This window comes from Haliotis asinina, chromosome 5 (genome assembly GCF_037392515.1).
Source record: "Haliotis asinina isolate JCU_RB_2024 chromosome 5, JCU_Hal_asi_v2, whole genome shotgun sequence".
NCBI lineage: Eukaryota > Metazoa > Mollusca > Gastropoda > Lepetellida > Haliotidae > Haliotis > Haliotis asinina.
In genome coordinates, this window is record NC_090284.1 from 25,258,204 (window position 1) to 25,286,024 (window position 27,821).

Genomic DNA, 27,821 nt, shown 5'->3' on the forward strand with positions numbered 1-27,821 from the left:
TGTTCTGAACTGTGAACCCTAAGTGTGGCACTGAATTGTGTTCCTGAAGTGTGGATCTAATTGTCGTCCTGAATCTTAGTATTCTGGAAGTTAAATGAGCTAAAAATGTTGTCAATATGAGTTAACATTCTTTGCTGCAGGAGCACCATGACTCAGTCCATCAGTCTTGGTACACGCTTTATCTCCTGTCTATTCAGCTGCATTGCAAGGGACCTACTTAACCCTTAGTTATACAATAATCAGTTGTAGTTTGATAATAGTCATACATACAAAATGGCAGTATAACTTATAACTTGCTCCACTAATTAATGTGTGACTAGCGTGGCTGTCACAGCATTCGCTCATCATGCTGAAAGCCTGGCTTTGATTGTCCAGATGGGTACAATGTGTGAAGCCTATTTCTGGTGTCCCCCACCACAGTGTTGTGGGAATATAAAAGTGGAGAAAACCTATACTCAGTGATGTGTGGTTTCTACAAACTGATAACCCCGTATAATATGCTACTGTGCATCTTCAACTGACAAATGTCTTATTTTCTTTTGCAATTTTGACAGAACCTCTGAATGAGACTTTGCAAGATTTCCCGAACATGCTGAAGATCTTACGGCTCATGAATGATTTGCCATTTGTCCTGGAGGTGACACTGTATACCAACCTGTTCACACCTGAGAAGGTCAGTTGTAGTCACACTTTCGGGTCATAACTTCCCCCTCCAAGAGGAAATGTGGTCTCTGCTGCCTCATTAAATTTATTACTACAAAAGATTTAACCATTTTGTATTGAAATCAGTTATGTACAGTCTTAACAATGCAATAATCAACATGCTGTAGGAACACGAAGGATATGACAATAAACTGCTGATCTGTGAAGTTCCGGGCTAGAATATTGGCTTTCAGTAATCTATGCTTGTTGTATGAAGCAACTAACAGGAATGTGGGCTTAGACTTGCTGACTTGGTTAACACATGTCATCTGTTCCCAATTGTGTAGATTGATGTTCATTCTGTTTGTCACTGGATTGTCTGGTCCAGACTTGATTATTTACAGATCATTGCCATATAGCTGGAATATTGCTGTGTGCAGCATAAAACTAAACTCACTCCCTCAAACTGCCTGACTGATAACCTCTGTTTCAGACTGCTCGGTGGAGTGCAGCCATGCAGTCACTGGAGACGTTCTGTGGAACAGACCCTTCGACTCTGTTCACCGTTCCTCCAGCGCTGTCATTCAGCATGACACCATTCTTAAGGACCATGTGTTCCATCAACATCACAGGTCTCATGGAGGAATCCCAGCGGTATTCTGGGAGTGATGCATTGACAGCTCTGGTAGGTGCTATAAGCTCTCTGACAGCTGGAACTGATGTGATGGTTTAACCCCAATAATTTTTCACCAACATATGGGGCGGAGGGGTGGCATAGTGCTTATGGTGTTTGCTCATCATGCCAAAGACCTGCGTTCAATTCCCTACATGGGCACAATGTGTGAAACCTATTTCTGGTGTCCAGGTGTGAATATTGCTAAAATGACACTCATTCACTGACATACAATGGTTGTAAATCCTACACTTTGTTATTGGGTTATCACTTCTACACTTTTCGAAACCTATTGATAGTTATAGCTTCTATATTTTATGACTTACTGAAGATCTGGGTTAAGATCTGCCTCAGACAGCCCATGCTTGTCGTATGAGGTGACTAACAGGATTCGGTGGTCAAGACCACTGACTTGGTTTTGTCATCATATCGATTGGTGCTCATGCTATTGATCAGTGGATTGTCTGGTCCTGATACTGTTATTTACAGACAGACACCATATGATGTCAAAATAAGGAGCCCAGACAATATCTTTATATTTAGCAGCCTGAAACTGAAGACATCTAGACTTGATAGTGCTGTAGGCTTTCTTCACAGTATTAATATGATGTTGTTTGGGGTCCTGCATTAATCTAACTTAAATAAAACTAGTAACATAATTTTGGTAAGACTTCTCAGGGGAAGTTATTGAAAAATGGCAGAATGTGTTGTCCTTTAAGAAACAGACCATCTGAAGCTTCTATAATGCCTCAGGTCTGTCACAACTGATTCAACAATAATGTTAATTATTTGACCAGCCGCTGACCTCAGCCTTGACCTTAAATGGTCAATAACTGTTCAGTTACAGTGTGTGACACTGATTATTGTTTGTCATGCTGCTGTTTGTGTTACTCATAGTCTCATCTAGGACATGTATTTGGAAACTGGACTTGGGTCGTTACATACTGGAATACTGAAGATCACTCCTTGTCATAACAGCATTCAGTCAGTGTTAATATTGGAGTGTGTGCACAAGTTTGAGATAAGGTGCTCCCAGTACATGTTACCTAGTTCATAGGCAAAATGTGGTGCAAACAGGGTTGTGCATCTGAGAGGAAAGGACCAATCTTCTTATAATGTGAGCGAAGTGAGCAAAGATTGACAACAAATATTCCCTCGCTTCAGTTCGAAAAATTTTCAGTGGGAATGGAGGTGAAGAATGATCTGATATACCCATGAGTGTTGCTTAAAATGTTGAAAAAAACTTTCACATGGGTAATTATTAAACATGAGATTGGAAATCTAAGAGCACAACCCAGTGAAAAAATGGCTGTGCACCTTTGATGGTGGCAATGTTATATTTTGACAAGAAAAATATGTTTTTTGAACCAAAGCGAGGAAAGTACATTGTCAACTTTGTTCGCTTCATTCACATACACAAAGACTACTTGTTTTCTCTCTCTTGAGCAACCCTATTTGCAATACAGTTTGCCTGTGCCTAGATGCAGTCATAGTGCTCAGTTTTAAGAGGACAGTGTGTACACATGTGTAAGATACAGACATTGTCTTCATGTACACATCCAGTGCAATATCCATGAAATCCAGATCCTCATACCAGCTTTTAAATGACACTCAAAGAAACTGTGTTCATGCGTTACAGATGTCTGGCAACATGACTGAACCTGTGAATGTCACTGCTCTGCGTGTGACAATGATGCAGATTGTTCAGGCACTGACCAACGTCAACACAACCAATGGGATGCTCCAGGTTCTGCCGCCAGTGTTTGATGAGGCCATTTGGACAGCTGTGATCCAAAGGATGAGTGGATACCTGAACCAGTCATCTGCCAACATGTAAGAACACATTCTTACACAGAATTCCCAGACTGACTTCACTTATGTATGAAAATAATCTCCGTTTAATACACTCCTTTCTCAAAGGCTCAGCTGACTGCAGGCAGTTCTAGTGCTTGCTCACTCACTTTTCTGTAGATCAGACCTGTTTTATTTCTTGTTCTACAGACTTTTCTCCTCAGGAAACCTAAACGCAGGAGGAAAAAATATACAATCAACAATCAAAGTAATATTCCTTCAAAATGCTCATATTATTTTACTTTTGGCAATTTATGATGTGTATGTGTGGCAAAAACACAAACATAAATTTTTTTTTTCTTTAAGTTTACATTTTTGCACAATAAAGACATGATTTTATATTTAGAGGATGGAATTTGGTTTTTTTGTTGAAAAAATACAGGTCCGTAAAACAAGAAATAAAATTCTTCTGCCCTTATGTATAGACTTCTTTATGAGATAAGTTAATCTTTGATCCTTTATTACTGCAGGTCTCCAAAGTCTATTTTCCTGCTTGCACAAAACATAGTCACCAGTGTTCCTGGTCTCCGAAGTCAGCTGAAACCAATGGAAATTGTCATGATTGTCGTGGAGACAATATTGGATCGAGTGCTTATCCTGGAGAATGGTAGGTTCTAAGATGGTCTTTCTGACAGAAGATGCTCACATTTAGGGCACATTTTGGGTCATTTCCTGAGGATTACGGACAAAGAATTTTTAGAAAAATATTTTGAGCAATGGCTTAACATGTCTAGTCTGAAAAGGGACATCACTTAAAGTTGATCTTAGGTAAAATCTTCTGTGGAACTTATCAGATCCTGATCTTCTTTTCAGCCACCTCATTTGCTCCCCAAGATATCTTCCCCCAATCTCCACAGCTTCAGGCCATAATAGAGTTGCTGCAGGAACCTGGGGTGTTGGTTGTCCTCATGGAGTCCCTCAACTCACAGAAGGTGAGCTACATCACCTCCTCAACAATACTTGTATACACCATTGGTGATTCTAGGACAGGTCCTCAACATCTTGCCTGAGCAGTATCTCTTAGGATTGGTCAGTCTTGATGTTAGTGTTAAGAGGGTATGACACTGTCAAAATTTTCAGCCAGACTACAGGGCTGGTTAGACTTGCCAGCCCTGACAATATCCTACTTGTCTACCAAATATCTTCATGTACAGTAACGTGTCTAAATTTCAACCTGACTGTCGAGGAGGTGAACTTGAGAATCTGGCAGTTCATGTTGAACATAACCCAAAATATGTCTCAGTCTCAAGATAAATCCTGCCAATCCATCACCCTCAGTATCGAATGACAAGCCCAATAACACTTGGAACTTGAATTTAATTCTTTCTTTTTTTTCCAACTTAGAATATCAGCGTATATCATGGTCTGTATTCAGGTGTATAGTATGAGATAAAGTCTCTAAGGCAACTTTAAGCACTTAATGTTATCATTACATTTCAGATGACACCTTTGTTTACAATGACAAATGTGACCGAGGTTTTCATGACGCTGTGCTGGCCTGGTGCCGACATCTCCCAGTACCTGCTAGTGCCCCCTGGTGTCACCTTTGATGTCTCGGCACTCCAGAGAGGTTTCTGTGCTATAAATATCACACAGCTGGAACCCGAGATCTATGCAGCCTTTGATATACCAAGAATTGAGAGAGTGGTGTGTTTATCTTATAGTGTAGTGCCATATGTTACTTTTTTATTTTTGCTTTTTCAACTCTCTTTTCTGTGATGTGCACAAAATACACTAGTTCCACATTTTTTGTCAGGAGTTCTTGTGGTGAGATATATACTAAACAGCAAAAGAAAAACAACTGTTTTTTGTCAAGTTGTTAAAGAGAAGACAAACATGAACACTTACATTTATGAGATTTTATTCTTTTTAAATTTGCATTTCTTTTGCCATTCAGTATACATATTTTGCATAAAATATGAAGAGATGTCATTCTTGGCAATCCAGTTAGGTTCCTTTTCAATTTTCTTTTAGAGTTTTATCGTTTATGGATTGATCATTCCACATTCCAAAGGGGAGAGACTATCTGGGCATTGACATATTTCTGCCACACACATAAGTACTTAGAAACCTGGGCATAAAAATATCGACTCTGGGTGTTCAATGAAATCTGATGGTTTTACTTGCATGAAGAATCATATCCAAAATAATTGAATCCAGGGTCAAATATTGAACATCAAATTGAATTTAGGTCTGGATGAATTGTTGCAGCCCTAATGATTATTATGTAGGAATGTATTTGACTTTATAACTGTTATGTTGTTGCAGGTGAATGGGACAGAACAAGTAGACTGGTTGGAAGTTGGAGACAAGTTTCAGCGTGTGCTTGAACTGGTGACTAAGTGGGTTCAGATGCCACCGAGAGTCATCTTGCCACCTGTCTGGGAGAATGAAACCTACTGGCTGAACATGCTGGAGCAGTATTCAATGGCTAGACAAGATCCAGCAGCCATACAAGCTGAGTAAGTAGCACAGACAACTCAGACCACATGACCTTCTGAAAAATTGTCACATTATCCAGATCATACAGTTTTCTGTTTAAGACAAAGACGGAATATACTCACTAAGACAAACATAGGTTCATATGCTGTCCTTAGTCATCATGACTGATTTTTGACAGGAGTGACAATATGGCTGAAATATGTGCTAACATGGCTTTGTTAAAATGAGAATGTAGTTGTGATGATGTTTAACACTGCAGACCTCTGCATGTGCTACTGGCAACTTCTGGTGTTATCAGTCACTTCATTGAAGTGAGTGAGTGCATGGATGAGTGACTGAGTGACTGAATGAGCGAGTATTTAATATTGCAGTCATTCAAGTCATTTATCCCCACCATGATATTGCTACAATATTGCTAAAATAAATAATAAAAATGTAGCTCACTCACTCAAGTGATTAATAGTTTTTATCTAGCAAACAAGCATATGACACTAATGATTGTTTTCTCAGGATTGAGAACCTGCTGACCAGGATGGGCCCACTATTAATGCAAGAACCATTCCGCCAGTACGGTATAGTGTTGGAGGCTGTGATGAGACTGCTCAATGAGAACTTAATGGGTCTCCAAAACAAGAGTTTGACTATCACCTCCATGTTTAATCAGGTCCCCATCCTCCGTGATGTGATAACAGCCATCGGATTGAAAGGTGACATGCTTGAGACACTAATGAGAGCACCAGTGAAAAACACAGAACTTTTTACTCGGGCACTAATCGATCCCACACCTACTAATGTCTGTACCTCGCCACTTGTTTGGAGAGATATTCTATACCTGCCATCGACGTTTGACATCTCTGCCTTAACAGAAGCCATCTGCAACCTAAATACGTCCAGCATGGTTGCAAACCTTGTCAGGAACCTTGACCTTGAGAGAGTCATAGCAGGATTAAACAACATGTCAGTGGTTCCAGACTGGAAAGGCATCATGGCACAGTCAGAACAACTTTCTCAAAACATAAACAATCTCATACAGAACCCGCCATCCTTCAATGTTTCTGATACCCTGAATTTTCTCGAGAGGGAGTACAATCAGACCAACCTGTGGAATATGATCACTGTCTACAATGCTCTAGCACGAGTGTTTGGGAACACTTCTGAGTTCCAGGATCTGGAGGGATACATGAATGGGGCATCACTTGTTCTCAACTTCCTTAATGACCTCTTCCAGAAGATGTCAGTAAATGGCATGACACTTGACCTTGGGTCACTGTTCAGTGGAAGTCCGACCTTCACTGGTTTGGTTAATGCTATGCTCCATCTGAAGCCCGATCCCATCACTGCTTTGGTCTCATTACAGCTGAAGAATTCCCAGGTGAGAATCAAGCTTCTTATTATACTTATGGTGATATTTATTCTTTGGAATACTGTAATTTGCTCCACAAATGTTGCCTCCCTTAGTCATGGTTTCAGATCCTGGTTAGTGCTAATAATGATTTTTAGCCTGTCAGAAAAACACAAATATCTGATAGACATCTGTGACTTCATGTTTTTAAACAGGTACATCCTGTTTCCACGCGATTTTAATCCATAGGTGGTTAGAGTCTGGTGTATGGGTGTACTGTAATCTATATAGACTGTTCTGTTGATGAGTGTGAATATTGCCTTTGACTAACAAAGTTGCATATCAATCACCATGCTCCGGATGAACTTGGAAAATGGAGATTAAGTTAGAATTAAAATCTAGATTTATACATCCATACAAAAAATTATTTCTCATTGAAAGTTAATTTATCATTTGTGCAAACATTAATTTATCATTTGGGCATCATTGCAGTTTCTAACTCACAATGACAGTACTGTCACCATTATATTTCAGACAATGGCCTTTTCTGCATTTGTGTCTGACCCACAACGGCTTGCCAGCTTGTTTTGTGATGAGACAGTTTTCCGGCAATACTTCAGTGTGGCCCCAGGCTTCAACCTGTCCAGCCTCCTGCCCCAGCTTTGTAGACTTAACTTCACCAGCATGGCTCAGGAGCTGGACTCAAACTTCATGGTATCAGCTTTGATTGCAAAAGTAAGTGAGAGCAGATAGCATGAAGTATATGATCTACAGTACCAGTTGTCTGACTTCCATTTTCGTGGAATCCACAGAGGCTGAGGGGGTTAGATGGCTGACTTTGTGTATTTTCTACATTGGGTAATTATGTGAAAATGTATAGTTCATTTCTTACAGACGTTATAGATTAATATCATGATCAACATGTAGATGAATTGATACTTGGCTATTCAAGATTTAATGGCTTGAATAAATCACTCTAATCCAGGGATGAAGTAAACTTATTTGCAGTTTTATTATATGGCTCTGCAAATATTTGGAATTATAATTTATTTCAAAGTCAAGGAACAAAAGAGGTGGCACATCACCAGGTGGTTAAGTCCTCAGAGACTCATTTCCCTTCTCATGGGGTGAGTTCCTGATCTTCGCTGATAATGCTTCCCAGCATATCCATGTTATAGGTTTCACTAGTGATAAATGTCACCTGTATCTCTCGGCCTGTTCTCCCTCAACCCCTCCATACACCCATTATGAAATTTGACCCTAGTAAAGGTGCACTGAACTGAAACTCAAGGAACAGAAATGAAAACATTTGTGTTTTGTCCTATAGTTTCAGCAGATGGGCGGTCAGCCATTCAACATGACATCCTACATGGCAGTGTACCAGCAGCTGAACAACAAAATCATGGAACTGGTGGGGGTGAGAAATGTCACCTTTGGCGACTATGACCTTGAACGCTTATCCCAGCTGAACATGACAGCATTGCTTCAAGTGTCAGAGCAGCAATCTGCTGCAGCCATGAGGGACTACCCAGCTTACATAAACTCACTGTAAGTAAACTGTATTGTGGTAGGTTTATTGGGGTTTTTTCAGCTTTTAGTTATGAATATCTTCAGCACTGGTAACAATTTAATGGTGGTCATGGTGTCGTATGCTGACAATGTAAGGACTATTGATCGAGTATCAGAAATGGGATAAAGTCATTATTCTATTATAGTAATGTATGTAGTGCCGTGAGCTAGCAATGTGACTGATATGAGTGCCATATAAGCCCACATTTTTACTATTATTATTGCTATAGATTTGTGCTTTTTAGTCCACTTATGCTCATTCAAATGGCTTATTGTTAAAGTTTTGACCTTTTGTCACATTTTCAATAGACCAAGGCAAATTAGTTGATGACATCCAATTCTATTATTCAGATTTCTGCAGATAACTGAGGGAAGTTTCCATCTTGTTTTGCAGGTTTGATTCACTTCAGCAAAGTCTTGGGAATTCATCTGACTGGAAAGCCATGGCTATATCTCTCAAGATCTTGGATCTGTATCTGAAGTACTTCAATGACAACCTCAAAAGAATATCAGGTCAAATCTCTTTTCTCTCTTGTCAGCGCATATTCTGTGATATTATTTCCAGAACATTTTCTTCCTAATGTTGGCATTATTACAAACATTTCTCTTGATAACAATGGACGAAGGCCATTGCAAATTAATTTCTTGTTTATCATAATCTTTCTTAGTCATTATGAGTAACAGTAAAACCTTGTTCATAGTATCATTTTTGATGATGATGATGATGATGATGATGATGATTCCCTGCTACAGGTCAGCCTCTGAGCCTTGAGCTGCTTATGAGGAACACTGAACTGGGTCGTGTTCTTCTTCCAATCATGTCAGATCCCCGCTGGTTGGAGGAGGTTCTTCAACTCCAGATCAAACCAGACAAGGTATGGCTAGATACTCTGAATGATGCATGCAGGCAGAAGATTGTGTAGCTCTGTGAAAAGTTGCATACCTTAGTTGTGCCAGGATTGGAACCAATCTTAGGCCTACTCAAATTTTCAGTGGCGGTCAGCACTATTGACTTTTGGTTTAACAAGAGTGTTTGACTTCTGAAAAGCTGCTGTAACTAAACCAAACTCAGTCAAACTATCTTTTTGACCTAAACTTAACTTGATAACATAAAATTTACATATTTCAAATGCTTATTTTTCAAATCACTTGGTTTCCATTCAGCTTCAGGAGCTGTTGCAGTCACCAGATCCTGAAACTACTCTCTGTAGCAGTACATTATGGGATGCATTTGTAAGCCCATCCAATACATCAGCCCTGCAGTACCTGCAGCAGCAGATGTGTGCCATCAACAACACTGTCATCAGGTGGCAGTCCATCACCGGGATAGCCCAGGGTTACCAGTTCTACCAGCAGGTCAGTGTGTGCTCCACGTCTACAGCCATATTTCTCGAGCGATTGGGCAGTGGGGTAGCCTCGCATTTAAAGCACATGGGTCAAATGTTGTCCATTACCATAATATTGCTGGAATGTTACTAAAAGCGACATGAAACTAAATTCACTCACTGACTCTCCTGTGACGAGTCCATGGCATGTAACTTGATGAGATCAAGATCAGATGGTTAGTCTAATCTCATCCTTCCCCAGCTATTGGTTCTGATGTTAACAACTGGTTACCTGTCCAGAGTTGAGGAATTTGGAGGCAACAATTATACAGCAGGATTATTATCTGATACTGGTTGATATTTTTTAATTCCTCTTGTGTGAAGTTATATGTGTCCATCATGTCATATCTGCCCATCATGTCATGTCTGTCCATATCATATCTCCCCATCATATCATGTCTGTCCATGTCATATCTCCCCATCATTTCATGTTTGTCCATGTCATATCTCCCCATCATATCATGTCTGTCCATGTCATATCTCCCCATCATGCTATGTCTGTCCATGTCATATCTCCCCATCATATCATGTCTGTACATCATGTCATATCTCCCCATCATGTCATGTCTGTACATCATGTTATATCAGCCCATCATGTCATGTCTGTCCATATCATATCTCCCCATCATATCATGTCTGTCCATGTCATATCTCCCCATCATATCATGTCTGTACATCATGTTATATCAGCCCATCATGTCATATCTCCCCATCATGTTATGTCTGTCCATGTCATATCTCCCCAGCATGCCATATCTCCCCATCATGTCATATCTCCCCATCATGCCATATCTGCCCATCATGTCATATCTCCCCATCATGTCACATCTGCCTACCATGTCATATCTGTACATCATATATCAGCCCATCATGTCATATCTCCCCATCATGCCATATCTGCCCATCATGTCATATCTCCCCATCATTTCATGTTTGTCCATGTCATATCTCCCCATCATGTCATGTCTGTCCATGTCATATCTCCCCATCATGCTATGTCTGTCCATGTCATATCTCCCCATCATACCATGTCTGTACATCATGTCATATCTCCCCATCATGTCATATCTGTACATCATGTTATATCAGCCCATCATGTCATGTCTGTCCATATCATATCTCCCCATCATATCATGTCTGTCCATGTCATATCTCCCCATCATATCATGTCTGTACATCATGTTATATCAGCCCATCATGTCATATCTCCCCATCATGTTATGTCTGTCCATGTCATATCTCCCCAGCATGCCATATCTCCCCATCATGTCACATCTGCCTACCATGTCATATCTGTACATCATATATCAGCCCATCATGTCATATCTCCCCATCATGCCATATCTGCCCATCATGTCATATCTCCCCATCATGTCATATCTGCCTACCATGTCATATCTGTACATCATATATCAGCCCATCATGTCATATCTCCCCATCATGTCATATCTCCCCATCATGTCATATCAGCCCATCATGGCACATCTCCCCATCATGTCATATCAGCCCATCATGGCACATCTCCCTTTCATGTCATGTCTCTCCAACACGTAACATGTCTGTTTGATGTGAATACAGATTATGCTTCTGGTGGCTGAGATGGAAAGAGGCACTTTGACTGTGAACACCACAGAGCTGACCTCTGACCTCACAAACACAATCAACCTCCTCAGTGCATATGTCAACAGCCTCTTGAACAGTTCCCTGTCTGCAGAAAACTTTGTCAATGTCACTGGATTCCAGAAGGTTTTGAGCCGCTTCCCAGGCACCATCACACAACTTTTGACGCAGATGTCATCTAAACTGTGAGTATGGTTGAAACCATAGCATATATACTGATATTCAGTATCCTCTTGAAGCCATGGCATTACGAAATCCAAGATCCTCTTGAAACCATAGCATTAAGATGTTCAAGACTGAAGGTAGTGACATTTGTCGTATAACTAGTCAAATGATTACTTGCGTAATGATGTCCAACATCCTCTTACATAATCTAATGGTACTATTGAAAAAATTAAAGCCCATGGAATGTTCTGTTAGTATACCTACTGCACAAACATAGGTATTCTAACATGCCCTATAACCAATTTCTTTTATATGTATTGACCATCCAATGCTCTACTGAAGTGAGTCACTGTGAAGGATTTGGAAGACGGAGGTTGTGGTTTGAACCATGTTCTAAATGTAAGATGAGCAGATTTATGTGATGATTCCTCTCCAGATACTGACCCAACTAACTTTGACTATTCCATATTGCACACAGGTCTCCAACAATGAACACATTATTCTGGGCAGCCATCCCCGACCGTGCTGCTGCTGACTCAATGGCCCGCTCGGTCAACACCATGAAGGTCATCATGGACGTCGTCAACGACAGACTAGAGGACATTAGAGGTACTTGAAGTAGCGTTTTGTTCTAGATCCAACAAACTCATGAAACCTTTTTGCATGTCCAAACTAGATTGATTGTAACAATTACCTCCCTTCCCAGTGGCAGTATCCGCCATGCTAAACAAAGAACAGATGTTTTGGCACTATTACTCCAAACATTACTGATTCTAAGAGTCTGTTTTCTTCAGGTGGCAACATCTCTCTTGACACACTGGCTGGCAAGTCCCCAGCTCTGTTGGCACTAATGGAAGCCTACATCAATGTCACCAAGTTTGGTCTACAGGCCTGGATGGATGGACAGATTGACATGCAGAAGGTATGATCCATTAGTTGAATGAGTCAGTGAATGCTGGTCTACAGGCCTGGAAGGATTGGCAGATTGGCATGCAGGTATAAGGCTATATTTGAATGAGTCAGTAAAGTGAGATCAGATCATCTGAGTGTGACCATATACCATTACCAGCATGTCAAGTTCTGTCTTCATTTATTGACTTAGAGAATAAGGCTTTGAAAAGAAGATGTCAAGTTTCTATTTATTCAGGAGAAAACACAGATATTTCTCCTCTGTTGTCAAATCCAAATCTCATGTGCTAATCTGCCTTGTTAAATTGAACAGTCATGGATTTGCATACTTATGATAATCATATCTTTTGGGTTTTAATATATGGAGTAACCTTGATATTCCAGAAACCCTGTTTTCAATTTAACCTATGTAGTTTAACTAATGAGTAACAGCTGAATGTTTGTGTCCTAGGTGCTCGTAACTTGAAACATGAAATATGAACCAAAATAATGAACACTTGGCCCGCAGAATTCAGTATTCCTTTTTCTTACCAGATTATAGAACTGATGAGCGATCAGTCAGTGGTGACTTCACGATGTCAGGATGGGTCTGTGGCAGCATTTATCTCCAACAGCAGCACCCCCACCGTTGTGGCGAGGAACCTGCAGACAGTTCTCTGTACATATATGACGGAACTACCTCAGGAGCTCAGTAATCTTGTGGATTATCAGAAGATACAACAACAGGTGATGATTCAGGGTTGTTTCACTTTTGTCTGTGTAGAATTGCCATGCATTACAGTAGCTCATGGAACTCATTAAATAACTTTGCTTGTTTTCTAAAGTCACATGGCATTGGAAGTAAAATATTAATTGTAAAAAGTCTATGAAGTCTCAAGTGTAATTTGTATTTGTTTTCATCCCTCCACAGATCACTGACATCTGGAATGCCTCAGGTGAGGTGACTCCAGATTTTACAGGATACACAGCCAGCACAGAGAGGTTCAGTCAGTTGGTCACAGAGATTGCCCAGACCAATATCCAGGTTTCACAACGACTCAAGAATATGTTCGATTACTCCAGCCTACTCAACTCTCTCAATAATCTGGTCAAAGATCCTTCTTTGTAAGTTAATGACATAGAACTTTATAGTGAGAATAGTTCAGAATGCTTTCAGATTTCCCAACACACCAATAAGTATTTGCTGGCATACATAAAATTCGGTTCAAAGTCAGGGTGTTAAATGTGACTCACTTGCCTCTTTCTTAACTTAGATGATACAACTGATACGAGTACATGTACAAGATATTCCATGTAAACATGATGTCACAACATACGTCATTCTTATGAAGATAGGAATTTACAGCTCACCAAATGTATAAATACTGTATAGTAAGAAAACAGAAATTTATCTCTCAAATTTAAGCTGATCCAAGATCTGTTCTTGAAACACAAGGTAACAAAATTGATAAAGATTTGTACATCCATGTTGTGTTCTCCCGTTTACAACATTGATACACATCAACAAATGCTGACTTCTAATTTTTGTAATTTGGAAACTCAGATGTAAAAGAATATTCACTAATATGTAGGTGCAAAACTATGTCTGTTTGATCAGGTTTAGAATTTGTGATTGTATATATAAAATAAAAGATGGACATCAACATGTTTTGGTGCAGCTTCTTGTGATGTCGCATGGTGAAGCATATTTCTGGTCTCCCCCACTGTGATGTTTCTGGAGTATTGCTGAAAGTGGCATGAACTCACTCACTCTCGTTCATTTCATCTAGTGAATAATATACTTGTGAAGGAACATTTGGAAAAAAATAATAATCATAAACTTTAGGATCCACAGAACCAATTTGTTAGTGTATAGAACTAATGTCAGTGGTTGACAATGCTGTTCACTTCTTCCTTGCAGGATCTTCACCCTCTTGAAGCCATTAGGCATGGTGTTGGACAAGACCCAAGAGGATGTGGTACTGAAGTCTGTCCTCAGTGGCATTGATTCCTTCATGCTCATGCCTGTCTCCCACTACCTCCAGATTCTCAAGGGTAAGTCCAGGACAAGCTGGCTTGTATATCTGAGATATATTACAATCTAAAACTTTAATTGAAAAAAGTGTCACTTTCTCAGAAACACTACTGGTAGTATGGCCTTGTCTTTGTGTGGTGTAATCTCAGTAAGTTCTGTTTTTGTTACTATGGTTACTTTTGTAATTATTGTTGTTGTTATGGTGATTAGCGTGATGACATGCTCATGTGTATGCAACATTCCCAGCACATGGTGTGTGACAGATGTCAATGTATCTTTGTGTTATAGGTTTTGGATGAATAGTTGTTATTTTCTCAATTGTCGAATGAACAATTGTAAAACATGTCACCAGCTTTTTAAAGACAACTTTACCTTCAACACAAGTCATTATGAAGCAACACCCCCATTACAGCAAGAGCAAATGCTTTATGACATCCAAAAACACTGTATGACATTCAAAAACACTGTATGACATCCAAAAACATATCATTTGGTAAAATATGAGAAGCACTTCCATCAGTATAGGATTACTAGGAACTGGACCAAATTGTGAGGAACTGACACGGATGTTACTCGGGAGGGCCATCCACGAGAATGGACACCTTTATTTTGAACCATATTCCCTTTAGGAATGCTTGAACTAGTGTGTCCTTAGGTCATGTAATATAAGGTTTTTATGTCTCTAAACAGCTTTTGTGCTTGAAAGTTGTGTTTAATGTCAGTTGTAGCATTTCCAAGTTCAGTATAAATTTTTCCCAAATCTAGAATCTCTGCTTTAGTGAGAAAGTGTAATCCCACATGTAACGGTTGTTACAACAGACCTCCATCTGAAAGTCATTTTGTATTTGTACCTAACATTTCCATACTGCATAAGGATTAACATTATCCATACATCAGTGAGTGCATATGTGTGATATATTGAATGGTACTCATCTGTGTCTTCAGATAATGGCCTGAGTTTCACATCCATGCTGACTGACCCAATGAAGATTATCAAGGCAATAGAGGTCATGGGTAGCTTTGAAACACAGCTCAGTCTGTCAGTAGAGACTGTTGTTAAACCAATGGTAAGTGGAAACATTCAGCTCTTTTATTGTTTGCTGTATCATTGTCCTTAAAACAGCACTTCTCTTTCTTTGTCTGTCAGTAGAAACTATTGTTAAAAATGTTAAGGTCTTATATTGTTTTCTTCAGTCCTATACCAGTGTCCTTAAAACTGGATGTCTGTTTCTTAGTCTGTCACAATGTGTCAGAATGTAAATGTTGAATTTTACTGTCGGTTTTCTTTCCAATGTTCTTTTTTTCTTTCTTAAATGTAGAAAAATATTATTGATACACTGAGACTTAATCTTTAGCTTCATGGTCAACATTTGTTTTATTTTGCAGTTCAAAAGTATTTCCAAAGATCCTGGGTTCATTTCCAATGTTCTGTGCAACACAACCCTAGTTGAGTCATACGTGCTTCCACTCATCAACCCAGGCATAGCCAACGTCCTATGCCATGACCCTCCCTCCATGTGGGTTCCCAAACTGCGACAGTTGGGTCTACAGAATGTGGAGATATATGGGCTCTCATCGAAAGTAAGTCTGCTGATATCATCTCAGTTTGTGCTATCCTTATTTGCTTTAAACTGACATGCATTTGTGATAAACAGGCACTATTTCACAACACAATTCTCTGAAAAAAGAAATGATGCATTTTGCTCAATAATGCTATCAGCACTTATGTAATTTACCTTATTCCTTATTCAAAAAAAGATCATGTATATAAGATTACAATATGAAATTAAAAAATTTGAATGAACTAATTCAACATAAAATTAACTTGACTGGCATGCCCTATAGACACATTAATTCAAATGACCCTTATAGAGTTATGTCCCCTGGGTGGTTTTTACAACTACCCTAACTCTGTTGTTCCCTAGATTTAAAATAAATTCTTCATTCAATGTTTATTTATTGTAAAATGTACTGATAATTGCACCATGAATGGTGCACACTGACTGCAACTCTGCAACTATAACCCATGAAGATTGGGATTAGCATTGGTTATCAGCCAAACTGACTCCTTGTAAGCGGTGACAATTTGGATCATACAGTCAAGCTAGTTTGACACCACACTCAGCAACATTACAGCTATATATCAGCAGTCTGTAAATAACTGGACCAGACAATCCAATGATCAACAGTATGAATGTCAATCTATGCAAATGGGGTATGATAACATGTCAACCAAATCTGTGAGTCTGACCACTGATCCTGTGACTTGCCTCTTATAACAAGCATGGGTTGATGAAGATCAGCTGTAACCTGGATCTTCACGGAGGAGTTTCACTGTCAATTTAACAGTGTCAATCGGAGGTGGATTTGGGGACTTGAAAATGTTGATTGTGCAATAATATTTATGAAGTTCACTTTAGATTCTACTTTTGATGAAGTTATCAATAGAACAGTCATAGGTATTGGTTTCTCAACTAAATCCTTGAAGTAGGGTAACTTTCAATTTTTCTTTCATTGTGATGATTTGGTACAGGCATTAGTACATTATATCTGTATAGTATTGTTGCATTCAATTCCCCACATGGGTACAATGTGAGAAGCCCATTTCTGGTGTCCGTTGCTGTGATATTGCTAGAATATTGCTAAAAGCAACTTAAAACTATACTCATTAAGCCACTCGCTTACTCTGAAATGACACATAAAAATGTGTGTTCTTCATATTAGGATAAAGTACTGATGTGCTTCTGTTGGACTGAGATTAAATTATAAAACTGTTTTCAGCTATCCAGCCTTCAGATTAACTACAGTTTAAACAGCACGACGTTGACTCCACTATCAACTGACATCACATGGGTACAATTTCTGTCTGACCTTGAGAAGATGATCAAACTGTTCATGTCCGAGAATGGTGGAATGATGACGATGAATATGACAACCATCAATCCTGGGGAAAGCTTGGAAGCAATTTGGAACAGTATTGGAAAATCAGTCCTTGGAAATATGTTACAAACGTGGGTTGTTTTTGAAAATGACTTGAAAACATTGTCCAAACCAACTGACTGTGAATCAATGATAAGATATTGATGGTTCATATGTTTTGATGATGATAATATAACATTTTTATCAGACATAATGTTTTTGACTACAAGTAAACATTTTTGATAATAAAAACATAATATTATATTTCCATAACTAATAATAAATGTGATCTATAATAGTTTCATATGTTTGTGATAATAAAAACATAATATTATATTTCCATAACTAATAATAAATGTGATCTATAATAGTTTCATATGTTTGTGATAATAAAAACATAATATTATATTTCCATAACTAATAATCAATGTGTTCTGAATTAAATCAATAATATAATTCATGAATCAACATGTTGTTACACAAATACTCATTGCTAAAACTGTTAAATGTTCACTCACCCAATTCAACATAGGCTATTTGTTCCCTGTTGACATGAGTTGTTTACTGAAGGGGTGATTCCATGTGTTACAGGTCATTTGGTGTGATGAAGATGGTGGACATCAGTGCATCTCCAGATAAAGCATGGTCCACATTTAAACAGATAATTCATTTTGTTGGGACAGTGAATTCATACCTAAATGGCATGATGGAGAAGTTCACCAGTAAGTGCACCAACAATAATGGAATTTACAAAAAGTACCACAGCCTATATGACCTTTTCTTATTTCAAAATACCATAAAATTTGACATTTTACTTGGTCAAATAACTTGCTCACTATAACCACTGTCATGGTTTTGTTTCATATCACAACATGCAGACATTTTCCGAAATTTCAATCTCTGTCAGGCTACACATACCTATAAAACCATTTAGGAGATAAACATATTAAATTTAAAACAAATATGTAGTGTGAGGTTTTAAATGAAATAAAATATTTTGATATATACCTCTGATTTTCCAACACAATATGTTTATCTCCATTGTACCATAACCATGTTAATAAGATTTTTTAAAAATCATACAGTGCTGGAAAATCAGAGATATATAATGTGATTATATACTTCTGAAGGACTTTGTTCTTGCTGAGGTCATGGTACAGAAAGGTTTTTGTAATCACAGGAAATGGAGATTATGATTATTAGTCATAGAAACTTTATAGTCACATGACTTATCCTACCTGGTACCCATTTTTTGCTTGGTGCATAGAGACAATTTTGAACAAACCCACCTGCCTGGTGGATCCAGTTGCCCCACATACAATTCTCCTCATGGTCAGACTTAAGTCTATCTCACAGTTCCTGAAATGCATTATTTTGCCCTTCTGACCAGCCCTTCTACAGTGCTAAAGTTCTAAATAGAGCAAGTCTACTTTTGTTCAGGTTCTGAATCTTCTTTCTGACCGGGGCTCCTTTTCATTTTGAAAGAAATGGTTTGTTTCTACTAGTTTTATAGATATTCAAAGCCTCAAAGAGCCTTAGTCGAAGTCCTCCATACATGTCTGAGCTAATCTCATCCTCGGTGTTCACTGATTTGATCTTGTGGAATTCTGAACCATCTGACCCAAAAGCCCCTGGAAGTCTTGATACCTATAAAACCAATCGTGAAGTCCCATCTCTTTACTCATGATTCATAAACATCAGCCTCCCTTGTTACTGCATAAATATATATGTGCGTGTTTAAATGTTGAGCTGAAATCATGCTTTGTGCAGAAATTTATGCAGTGAAGGGAATGTGCGCTGCTATTATCATTATTATCAATATCTTTTGTGTATCATACTGACATGGAACATAAGTGTAATTCCCCTCAATTAGCTTTCCCTGTATTTCAGACTCTACTTCTGTGATATACCTACAAGATGTCTTCCCTGACTCAAATCAAGTTGCCAGACTCCTTGCGTCAGCTGTTGGGCAAGACACTGCTGCGGAGTTACTTACTGCTGCCTTCAACCCTAGCACAGTAAGTACTGAAGGAGAAGGTGTCTGTATTGACTATCCCACAGTTTTAAAAGTATTTAAATATTCCAAGTTGTATTAAAACAATCACTCACTCCACTGCATCTGAGTGTTTATATGATGATGAGTACTGGTAGTGATGTACACATTTAGCAATTTATGGATGTTGGAAGAGTTGTCTTTGTGGATTGATTGGTCAGTTTTGATGATGCATTGTGTAATTAGATGCTCTGGATTGAGAGATTCTCATTTGATTATCACAAATCTTTGTCACATGACTTGAGAGTGTGGCTTGGAACAATAAACATTATTTCATTAATATCATCACCATAACGTGAAGTAAAATAATATGGTCAAATTGGTAACACAAGTTTTATCTGCAATGCATGTCTCATCAACATTTGTCATCTTTAAAACCAACTATCACCGAATTGATTGTCATTTACATTAAAGGCAGCCTTATTTGTATTGAACGCTGTTAAAAAGAGACATCCTTTGTTTGAATGTTGGTAAAGACAGCCATCTTTGAATCGAATGAATGTTAGAAGCAGTCATCAATTGATTAAAGGCAGTCATCTTTGGATAGAATGTTGTTCAAGGCATCCATATTGGATTGAATGTGATTAATGGCCATTGAATAAGAGGTCACAAATTTTCACAGGAACATTTTAAATACAGTTACAGGTGTGACTAAAATAGTCCAATATCTAAGTTGCACTCATTATATTTTTTCTTACAGTTCTTTAACCAGCTGTCCAATCCTACCTCATGGGTCAACGTTCTCTGTGACGCTGCCTTGTTCAGTTCAACATTTAATTTCTCAAGTGGGGTAAATGTTGGGGCTATCCAGACAGCTATGTGCACCATGGCTCTCAACCAGACATCCAGCTTGGAACAACTTATCAGCCTGTTAGACGCTGGTAAAGTCCTGAAAGAGGTAGGTCTATAGTCTCCAATCTTTTCTAACATTCGTTAACCTAAAAAATCTCCTTTCCTCACCTGATTTATTTTGATGTATGAAATTAATTTTAGTATTACTAACCCCCTTGGATATCAGTAATTTTTTGTATTAATTACAGTAAATCATCAAGTATATTCTATTTACTTTCTTCTCCAAAACAAAATTGTCATACAAAGGCCTTGCTTTCATCAGCAATAACAAAACATTCTCGTAGGAAATCATCTTGCTTTTCCAAAATAGTAAAAATTGTGACATATGTTAAGGGAACACTAAAACTGTAGACTGCCCTCCAAACCTGACTTAATTTAAAATGATACAGATGCTTGAAAAATGATGAGATTCATGATGATGAAAAAAGATTTCGATATGTATATATTGCTTTACAGTTAGAAGCACTGATGGCACCTCAGAAATCCAATGTCACGTTTGGCTTGCCATTGTGGGACAGAGTATACAATACGACACTTCGACTAATTGGTAACTTTGAGAACCTCTCGAATGTCAGGGTGAATGGCACATCAGTTATGACATGGTTCAATCCTATCCTCGCCACCCTTCAGACTCTCCAGACCCCAACCATGGCCAGGTAGGTTGGCAAAGGCATCAGTGTTCATTATCGCTTGTCTTCCTGTGCTTTAATGTTATAATTCGAGATGCGATTCCACAAATTAATCATGGCAGTAAGACAAAACTTTAACATACTTCAGATTTCTTTAAAAGTTATGGATGTCACAGTTTTACAATTGGTTTGTGGAACTGGGTGCCATTGTACAATGAGATCCCGGTAATAAGGTCATCCCAACCTCCCTTAAATCTGTGAAGATCCGGGTTAGAATTAGTCTTTAGCAATCTCTGTTTGTCTTAAGAAATGACTTGGTTGACACATATCATTGTATCCAAATTGTGTAGATTGATACTCATGTTGTTGATCAGTGGATTGTCTGATCCAAACTCAATTGTTTGCACACCTTCACCATATGGCTGGAATATTGCTGAGTGCAGCTTTAAACAACAAACCAACCAACCCAACCTCATACACCTTAACACAGAATTAGGATTGATGTAGGACTAGGGCTGTTTTGTGCAATGACATTAGGGGCATCGGGGCACTGGGGCATCGGGGCATTAGGGCATTGGGGCATTGGGGCATGATCCTAATAATGACAACATGAAAAGAAGTTGTATTTCACAGTAAGAGCAAATAACTGAAAACATTTACTCAATAACTATTGTATTGGCAACATTGAGGGTATTGTGGTAATATGACTGATAGCTGTAAATGTGTATCACAATGACAATGTGTTGCTAATGTTGCAGTGCTGCTAATACACAGTCAACAAAGTGTACTTCTCCTATTTTCAGTGGTATAGCTGTCTGTAATGACCTTGTGACCTTCCTAAGAGGAACTGACATGTTCCGTGAAGTTCAACCAATCATAAGTCAGACTGTCTTTAACATCAAGATGATTGCAGATCAGATGCCACTGCTTTCAGGTCTGTATGCTTTTAAATCTTACATAAATAACATCTTTTTAAAATTCCTTAGGCCAGACCAGTTCTATACATTTTTTTACAGATTTTTGTCTTGAGAAAACTTAAAGGAAGGAGGAAAAAAATGAAACAGCTTTCTCTGAATTTTATGATAATAAGATATGATGTTTTTAATTAATATTGGATGCAATACAAACTGTTTTTGTAAGATTTATAGCCAACATTTACCTTCTAGTTGCTGATGAGTTTGTGTGTACTCTGATGCGAGACGCAAATCTGAGTGGTGCTGTTGATATCCTGAAAGACAGTGGATTCTGGGATTCTCTCACACAGGTATCAGCAACCATGACACTTTCTCAAAGGAAAATAGAGATAGTTCCGCAGATGGGTAATGAGATAGTTTCGCAGATGGATAATGAGATCATAGTTTGCAAACAGATAATGAGATAGTTCTCTATCTCACATTGTAGCAATATTATGTATATACTGAACAGTAAAAGAAACACAATTTTCAAAAAAATGAAATTTCATGAAAGCAAACATTCTTCTCTATGTCATCTATTCAAAAACGTGACAAACATTTAGAGTTGCATTTCTTTTGCTGGTCACTATACATGTGTTCATCTTTCTGAACCATTTCAAGCAGCAGGAATTGTTTGAAATGAACTTTTAGAGTTTAAGACTTGAATTGGGTCAAATGTTTAAAAGATGGTAAAACTCAAGAAACATTACTAATTGATGTTGATATCCAAACAGTTCCTTCTTCTTTGCTAAAATATATTTTTGCTCCATTCAGGTGACATTGTATGCCATGATTTTTATCATTGCTTAAACACCCATCAGGATTGATTGTGCGCATGTCCAATCTTCAGGTCTGGTTCCAAGAGCTAATGATTGGTTGATATTGATGTACTGTGTCTGATTCCAGATAAGCCCTACAATGAGCCCCAGTGGCACCGATGATTTGCGATGCTCGGCAATGTATCAGGCAGGGGAGAACCTGTGGAACGTCATCAACAGTACCTTCATCATGGGCAATGGTCCAGACTGGGACCAGATGGGACAGTGTTTTGTGGACAGCTCAAAGAACTTCCGTAGCTTAGCTGCAGGCCTTAACAGGTGCTTGCTTTATGATTCTTAGTCGAAATGAAGGAGGATTGAGATTGTTTGGGGTAGACAAAATGTGGTACCACTCTTGGTAGTTCAAGTGAAGGTGTTCAGCATAGGTACTAGAATATTTGAAGAGTAAGTGAGTTTAGTTTTTTGCTGCTTTTACAGCAATGTCACAGCAGGTTACACCAGAAATGGGCTTCACACATTGTACCATAGTTGGGAATTGAACCTGTGTCTTTAGTGTGATGAATGAGTGCTTTAACCACTTGACTACTCTACTGCCACAGAAAATATGAAGAGACACGATAGATTGTGAATAGGAACTTTCTTGTTGGATGGTACGTGATGACAGTTGTGGTAGATGATAAACAGAATTAGGAGCTTTCTGTTTTTATGGTACTATTAGGAGATAAACATACAGTGTTGGAACATCAGAGGTACATAACGAAATTATGACAGATCTAAATTTGATTTAAATAAAAAAATTAGAGGTATTATAATTTCGTTACATACCTGTGATTTCGTCACAGTACGTTTATCTCCATTTGACCATAAGTGCATAATTCCGATTTTAAAACTTAATACTCTTTTAGAAAATCAGTGATATATCTTGTGATTTTGATTAACCAATCACAATCCAGTATTTCAGCCTGCTAGAATATGCCATTAACCGGGTAGCCATTACACAAAAGTGTTATCCGTTGGTTGGCTGGCACATGACGATACATGTTTCAAAACACATGCAATAACAAGTCCCTAATGAACATGAACTGACTCCTTTATTTCATACTTTCAGTGCCTTCAGCGTTGCTACTGATCTGATGACTCTTATCCAAGATCCATCTCTAAGACAGTTGATAAATTCAGAAGGCAGTCTTGCACCAGTCTTGAACTTTGCCCTGAGAGTCTTCCTGGAACAAAGACCTGGTATGTTCAGTTTATTTGATATATGCAATAGCTGTTCAAAGGGTATTTAATACAGGACAGTAAATCAGTAAGATAAATGATGTTATACATATCGTAATATTATGACATGTCTGTGAAAGATTGCAACTGACTCAAAACATATGCTCTCAAACTGGTTTTGTCTAGAAGATACAGTTTTGTATACAACAGATTAAGGATGTGTCTAAAAACATATTCTCTCAACTTGTTTTTGTCAGGAAGCGTACTATTTTGTACACAACAGATTAAGGATGTGTTAGTATTTTGAAAGCATTCATTGAAAGTCTATGTTTTGCAGTTGTTTTATAATAAACACTTCAGGCTTCTTCATAAAATGGATGTATGGTCCCTAATTAGGCGTGTTTAATTGGTTGGAGTAGCCCAGTGGTTGAAGCTTTTGCTTGTCACGCCGAAGACCCAGGTTCAATCCCCACATAGGTACATTGTGTGAAGCCCATTTTCTGGTGTCTCCCGCCGTGATATTGCTGGAATGTTGCTAAAAGCGATGTAAAACTAAATTCACTCACTCTTTAATTGGAAAATCTATTCACTCTTCATTTAATGGGTTCTCATCAGTGCTATTATTTCTTTTCAGTTCTGTTGAAGTTTTCTGACCTGTTGAAGAATGACACTTCTGTGGAGAACTATCTACTAGGAATCCTGAGACTGTCACCTGAACTGGTTTCATCCCTCCTCAAGTCCTCTATCAACCTGGATGCGGTACAGAATCCAATCCAAATATCCTTGTTGTCTGTAACGTAACAATAGCGTTGGTATTGCCATATGAACAGGGCACTAGGGTAGCCGAGTGGTTAAAGTATTCGCATGGCATGCCAAAGACCTGAGTTTCATTCCCCACATGGGTATAAAGTCAATTTCTGGGGTCTGTCACTGTGATAGTGCTGGAATATTGCTGAAAGCTGTGTCAAACCATTCTCACTCACTTGCTAATTCCAAATTAACATGTTTTATTTCCAGTTAAGGCCAAATTGTGCAGAATTATAATTGTATGCATGTTTTCTTGACTTTTTGTGCAATATTAGTTTAAACTGAATCTATTTCTTTGGTACAATTGTTAAATATTTGAAATCTGAATATTTCCCGTTAAATCTATTTGTTATACTACAGCTGTAGACTTATAGATAGTGGTTTTAAATGGGAACCTAAAACCAATTAATCAACTTGAATTTTCTTGGCCCAGTAGCCACTGTCATTTTCTGTCATCTGAATGTGGGTTGGTTTGTGTAGGCAATGTTCCTGAACCAGCCTGTGGAGCAGATCCAGAAGACCCTGTGTAATGCCACCCTCCTGGGTGAGGTCCTCACACTCCCGGACTTTGTCACAGACATCCCCACTCTCAGTAGACTCCTGTGTACAAATGATTCCCTCACCACGGCCACAGCCCTGAAGAGTGCTGCTGAAGTGACTAGCATCATACAGCAGGTGAGACCTGGCAATGTCTGCCTTTACTGTTTGTCAGATAGATATATCTCACATGCTTGTCAATAATATATGTCTCACATATTTATGAAGGAATCAGCTACATATATCTCACATGCTTGCAAACAATATATGTCTCACATGCTTGTAAACTATATGTCTCAGATGCTTGTAAACAATATGTCTCACATTCTCGTAAACAATATAAGTCTCATGATTGGAAACTATATGCTTGTAAACGATATGTCTCACATGCTTGTAAACTATATGTCACACATGCTTGTAAACAATATGTCTCACATTCTTGTAAACAATATAAGTCTCGTGATTGTAAACTATGTGCTTTTAAACTATATGTCGCACATGCTTGTAAACAAAATATGTCTCATATGCTTGTAAACAATATAAGTCTCGTGATTGTAAACTATATGCTTGTAAACTATTTGTCTGTCATAAAATGGAAGGAAGTCGGCTACCTGTCTATAGCTAACATGCTGGTCAACAATATATGTCACACGTGCTTGTCAACAATATATGTCACACGTGCTTGTCAACAATTTATGTCACATGTGCTTGTCAACAATATATGTCACACATGCTTGTCAACAATATATGTCACACGTGCTTGTCAACAATATATGTCACACGTGCTTGTCAACCATACGTGTATATATATATCACATATTTATCAAGTGAGCTGTAGATGTCTTACTTGGCTGCCATAACAGCTATATATATATATGCAGCAGTGTTCTATGGTTCTTTAACATATTCTCTCTCTATGTTAGACTCTCGCAGCAACCTCATTCGGCCTGAATCAGCAGTTCTTCAACAACATCAGCAACCACGTACTGAACCTTGTGTCTGACCTCCAGTTTGTGACTGAGATTGCTGGAATATTCAGTGATGGCTTTGATGTTGATAAACTTCGTCAGAATATTCCGAAGATTGACAGATTCCTCATGTCATCTGGCCCAGAGAGAATAGTTCAGAGGTATGTTGATTTTCTTCAGTGTACAATGGTAATGAAGGCAATTTGATGATCCTTGATCCTTGAACATTTTAGGTCAATAAAATAAATATGTCATCTACTGAGGGTTGTTTTCAACTGTTCAACAAAGGGGGTCCCAATGATATCATAGGAACTAATTGGGAAGACCAATCCATACTGTTTTTTACTGTTTTAGGGATGTCATAATCATTTGTATTTACAATTAAAGGAAATATTGTTACAGATATGATGACTCTGCTCTATTCCAGAGTGCCAAAATTACTATTCCTGTTGTGCTTATACAAGACTATTAAATTTAGGTTTTACTCGTTAAACATGACAATGATGTGACCATATACCAGTCATTTCTGATTTTGACTTTTCAAAAGAAGCTTTTTGAGGAAAAGAAAATGCATGTTGTACAAAAGTGCAGGTATCCTGTTGAAAGTAAAAGATAATTTCCATAATGGCTTTGTTTTTAAACTAAAAGTACTAAACCAAATTATGATAGCTCTTTTTTTCTGAAAGATTTCCTATGTGCCAACCTATATTTTCGCAAAATATACTGGGTGGTGCTTAACTTTTTATTCACATTTTTTGGTCTTCAGAAAAGTAGACAGTGTTTTTGACTAACTGACATACCATGAGTTTCTTGAGAGACTGTACAAAGCATGGCAATGTTGTAAGTGCAGTGAGTCAGGAAAACAATGTGTAATGCCTTCTGAAAGTTTGGCTGAGAGCATGATTTCTTTCATGTAAAGTATATGCCATGATATGTGGTCTTGTCTTTTTTTTTTAGGTGAGTGAGTGAGTTTGTGGGTGGGTGTGCAGGTGGGTGGGTGAGCAGATGTGTGGATGAGCAAGTTTGTGTGCTGGTGGGTGTCAGTGAGTGAGTGGTACAAGCAATTTAGCATCTGTTTTAAGACATCACCTATGTACAAAGGTAGGATTATATCAAATGTCCTGATCTTAAAGAACCTACTTTAAAAACATCAGTGTAATTGAGGCAGACTGACACTGAACTCTTTTAGGGGAGATTATGTAAATATTTATTAAGCTCTATGTCTTCAAACAGGCATAGTGATGATAATGCACGTGGTGATAATGCACGTGATGATAATGCACATGATGATAATGCATGTGATGATAATGCCCTGCTTCCCTCCCTCCAGCCTGACTAACATCCTAGAAGACATCCGGAAGGTCATTCCTGCCAGCAGTGAAGCTAACACAGTGCTGAAAGAGATTGGAATCTTCATTCGGGGATTTGCTGGGCTGGACATTGTGCAGTCATACTTCTTAGAGGCTTGTGAGTAACAGTCTTTTAAAACATCTT

At 38.3% G+C, this 27,821-nt stretch overlaps 1 protein-coding gene across 5 annotated transcripts in view; it reads left to right on the forward strand.

The window, feature by feature from the left end:
* Positions 1-27,821, forward strand: part of LOC137283267 (uncharacterized) — a 133,756-nt gene that overhangs the window by 65,640 nt on the left and 40,295 nt on the right. For all 5 annotated transcript variants that reach the window (XM_067814695.1, XM_067814700.1, XM_067814698.1 and 2 more), the window contains 34 exons: positions 555-673; positions 1,136-1,327; positions 2,955-3,148; positions 3,637-3,773; positions 3,980-4,098; positions 4,607-4,813; positions 5,435-5,628; positions 6,119-6,980; positions 7,485-7,685; positions 8,278-8,498; positions 8,914-9,032; positions 9,273-9,394; positions 9,684-9,875; positions 11,483-11,709; positions 12,168-12,298; positions 12,484-12,611; positions 13,133-13,324; positions 13,509-13,702; positions 14,499-14,632; positions 15,558-15,679; positions 15,999-16,193; positions 17,394-17,623; positions 18,123-18,253; positions 19,422-19,549; positions 20,285-20,482; positions 20,893-21,092; positions 21,869-21,999; positions 22,232-22,329; positions 22,925-23,115; positions 23,906-24,036; positions 24,650-24,774; positions 25,303-25,497; positions 26,283-26,488; positions 27,658-27,794. In XM_067814695.1, coding sequence (XP_067670796.1) covers positions 555-673; positions 1,136-1,327; positions 2,955-3,148; positions 3,637-3,773; positions 3,980-4,098; positions 4,607-4,813; positions 5,435-5,628; positions 6,119-6,980; positions 7,485-7,685; positions 8,278-8,498; positions 8,914-9,032; positions 9,273-9,394; positions 9,684-9,875; positions 11,483-11,709; positions 12,168-12,298; positions 12,484-12,611; positions 13,133-13,324; positions 13,509-13,702; positions 14,499-14,632; positions 15,558-15,679; positions 15,999-16,193; positions 17,394-17,623; positions 18,123-18,253; positions 19,422-19,549; positions 20,285-20,482; positions 20,893-21,092; positions 21,869-21,999; positions 22,232-22,329; positions 22,925-23,115; positions 23,906-24,036; positions 24,650-24,774; positions 25,303-25,497; positions 26,283-26,488; positions 27,658-27,794 — 6,303 coding nt within the window. The remainder of the gene's footprint in view (positions 1-554; positions 674-1,135; positions 1,328-2,954; positions 3,149-3,636; positions 3,774-3,979; positions 4,099-4,606; positions 4,814-5,434; positions 5,629-6,118; positions 6,981-7,484; positions 7,686-8,277; positions 8,499-8,913; positions 9,033-9,272; positions 9,395-9,683; positions 9,876-11,482; positions 11,710-12,167; positions 12,299-12,483; positions 12,612-13,132; positions 13,325-13,508; positions 13,703-14,498; positions 14,633-15,557; positions 15,680-15,998; positions 16,194-17,393; positions 17,624-18,122; positions 18,254-19,421; positions 19,550-20,284; positions 20,483-20,892; positions 21,093-21,868; positions 22,000-22,231; positions 22,330-22,924; positions 23,116-23,905; positions 24,037-24,649; positions 24,775-25,302; positions 25,498-26,282; positions 26,489-27,657; positions 27,795-27,821) is intronic.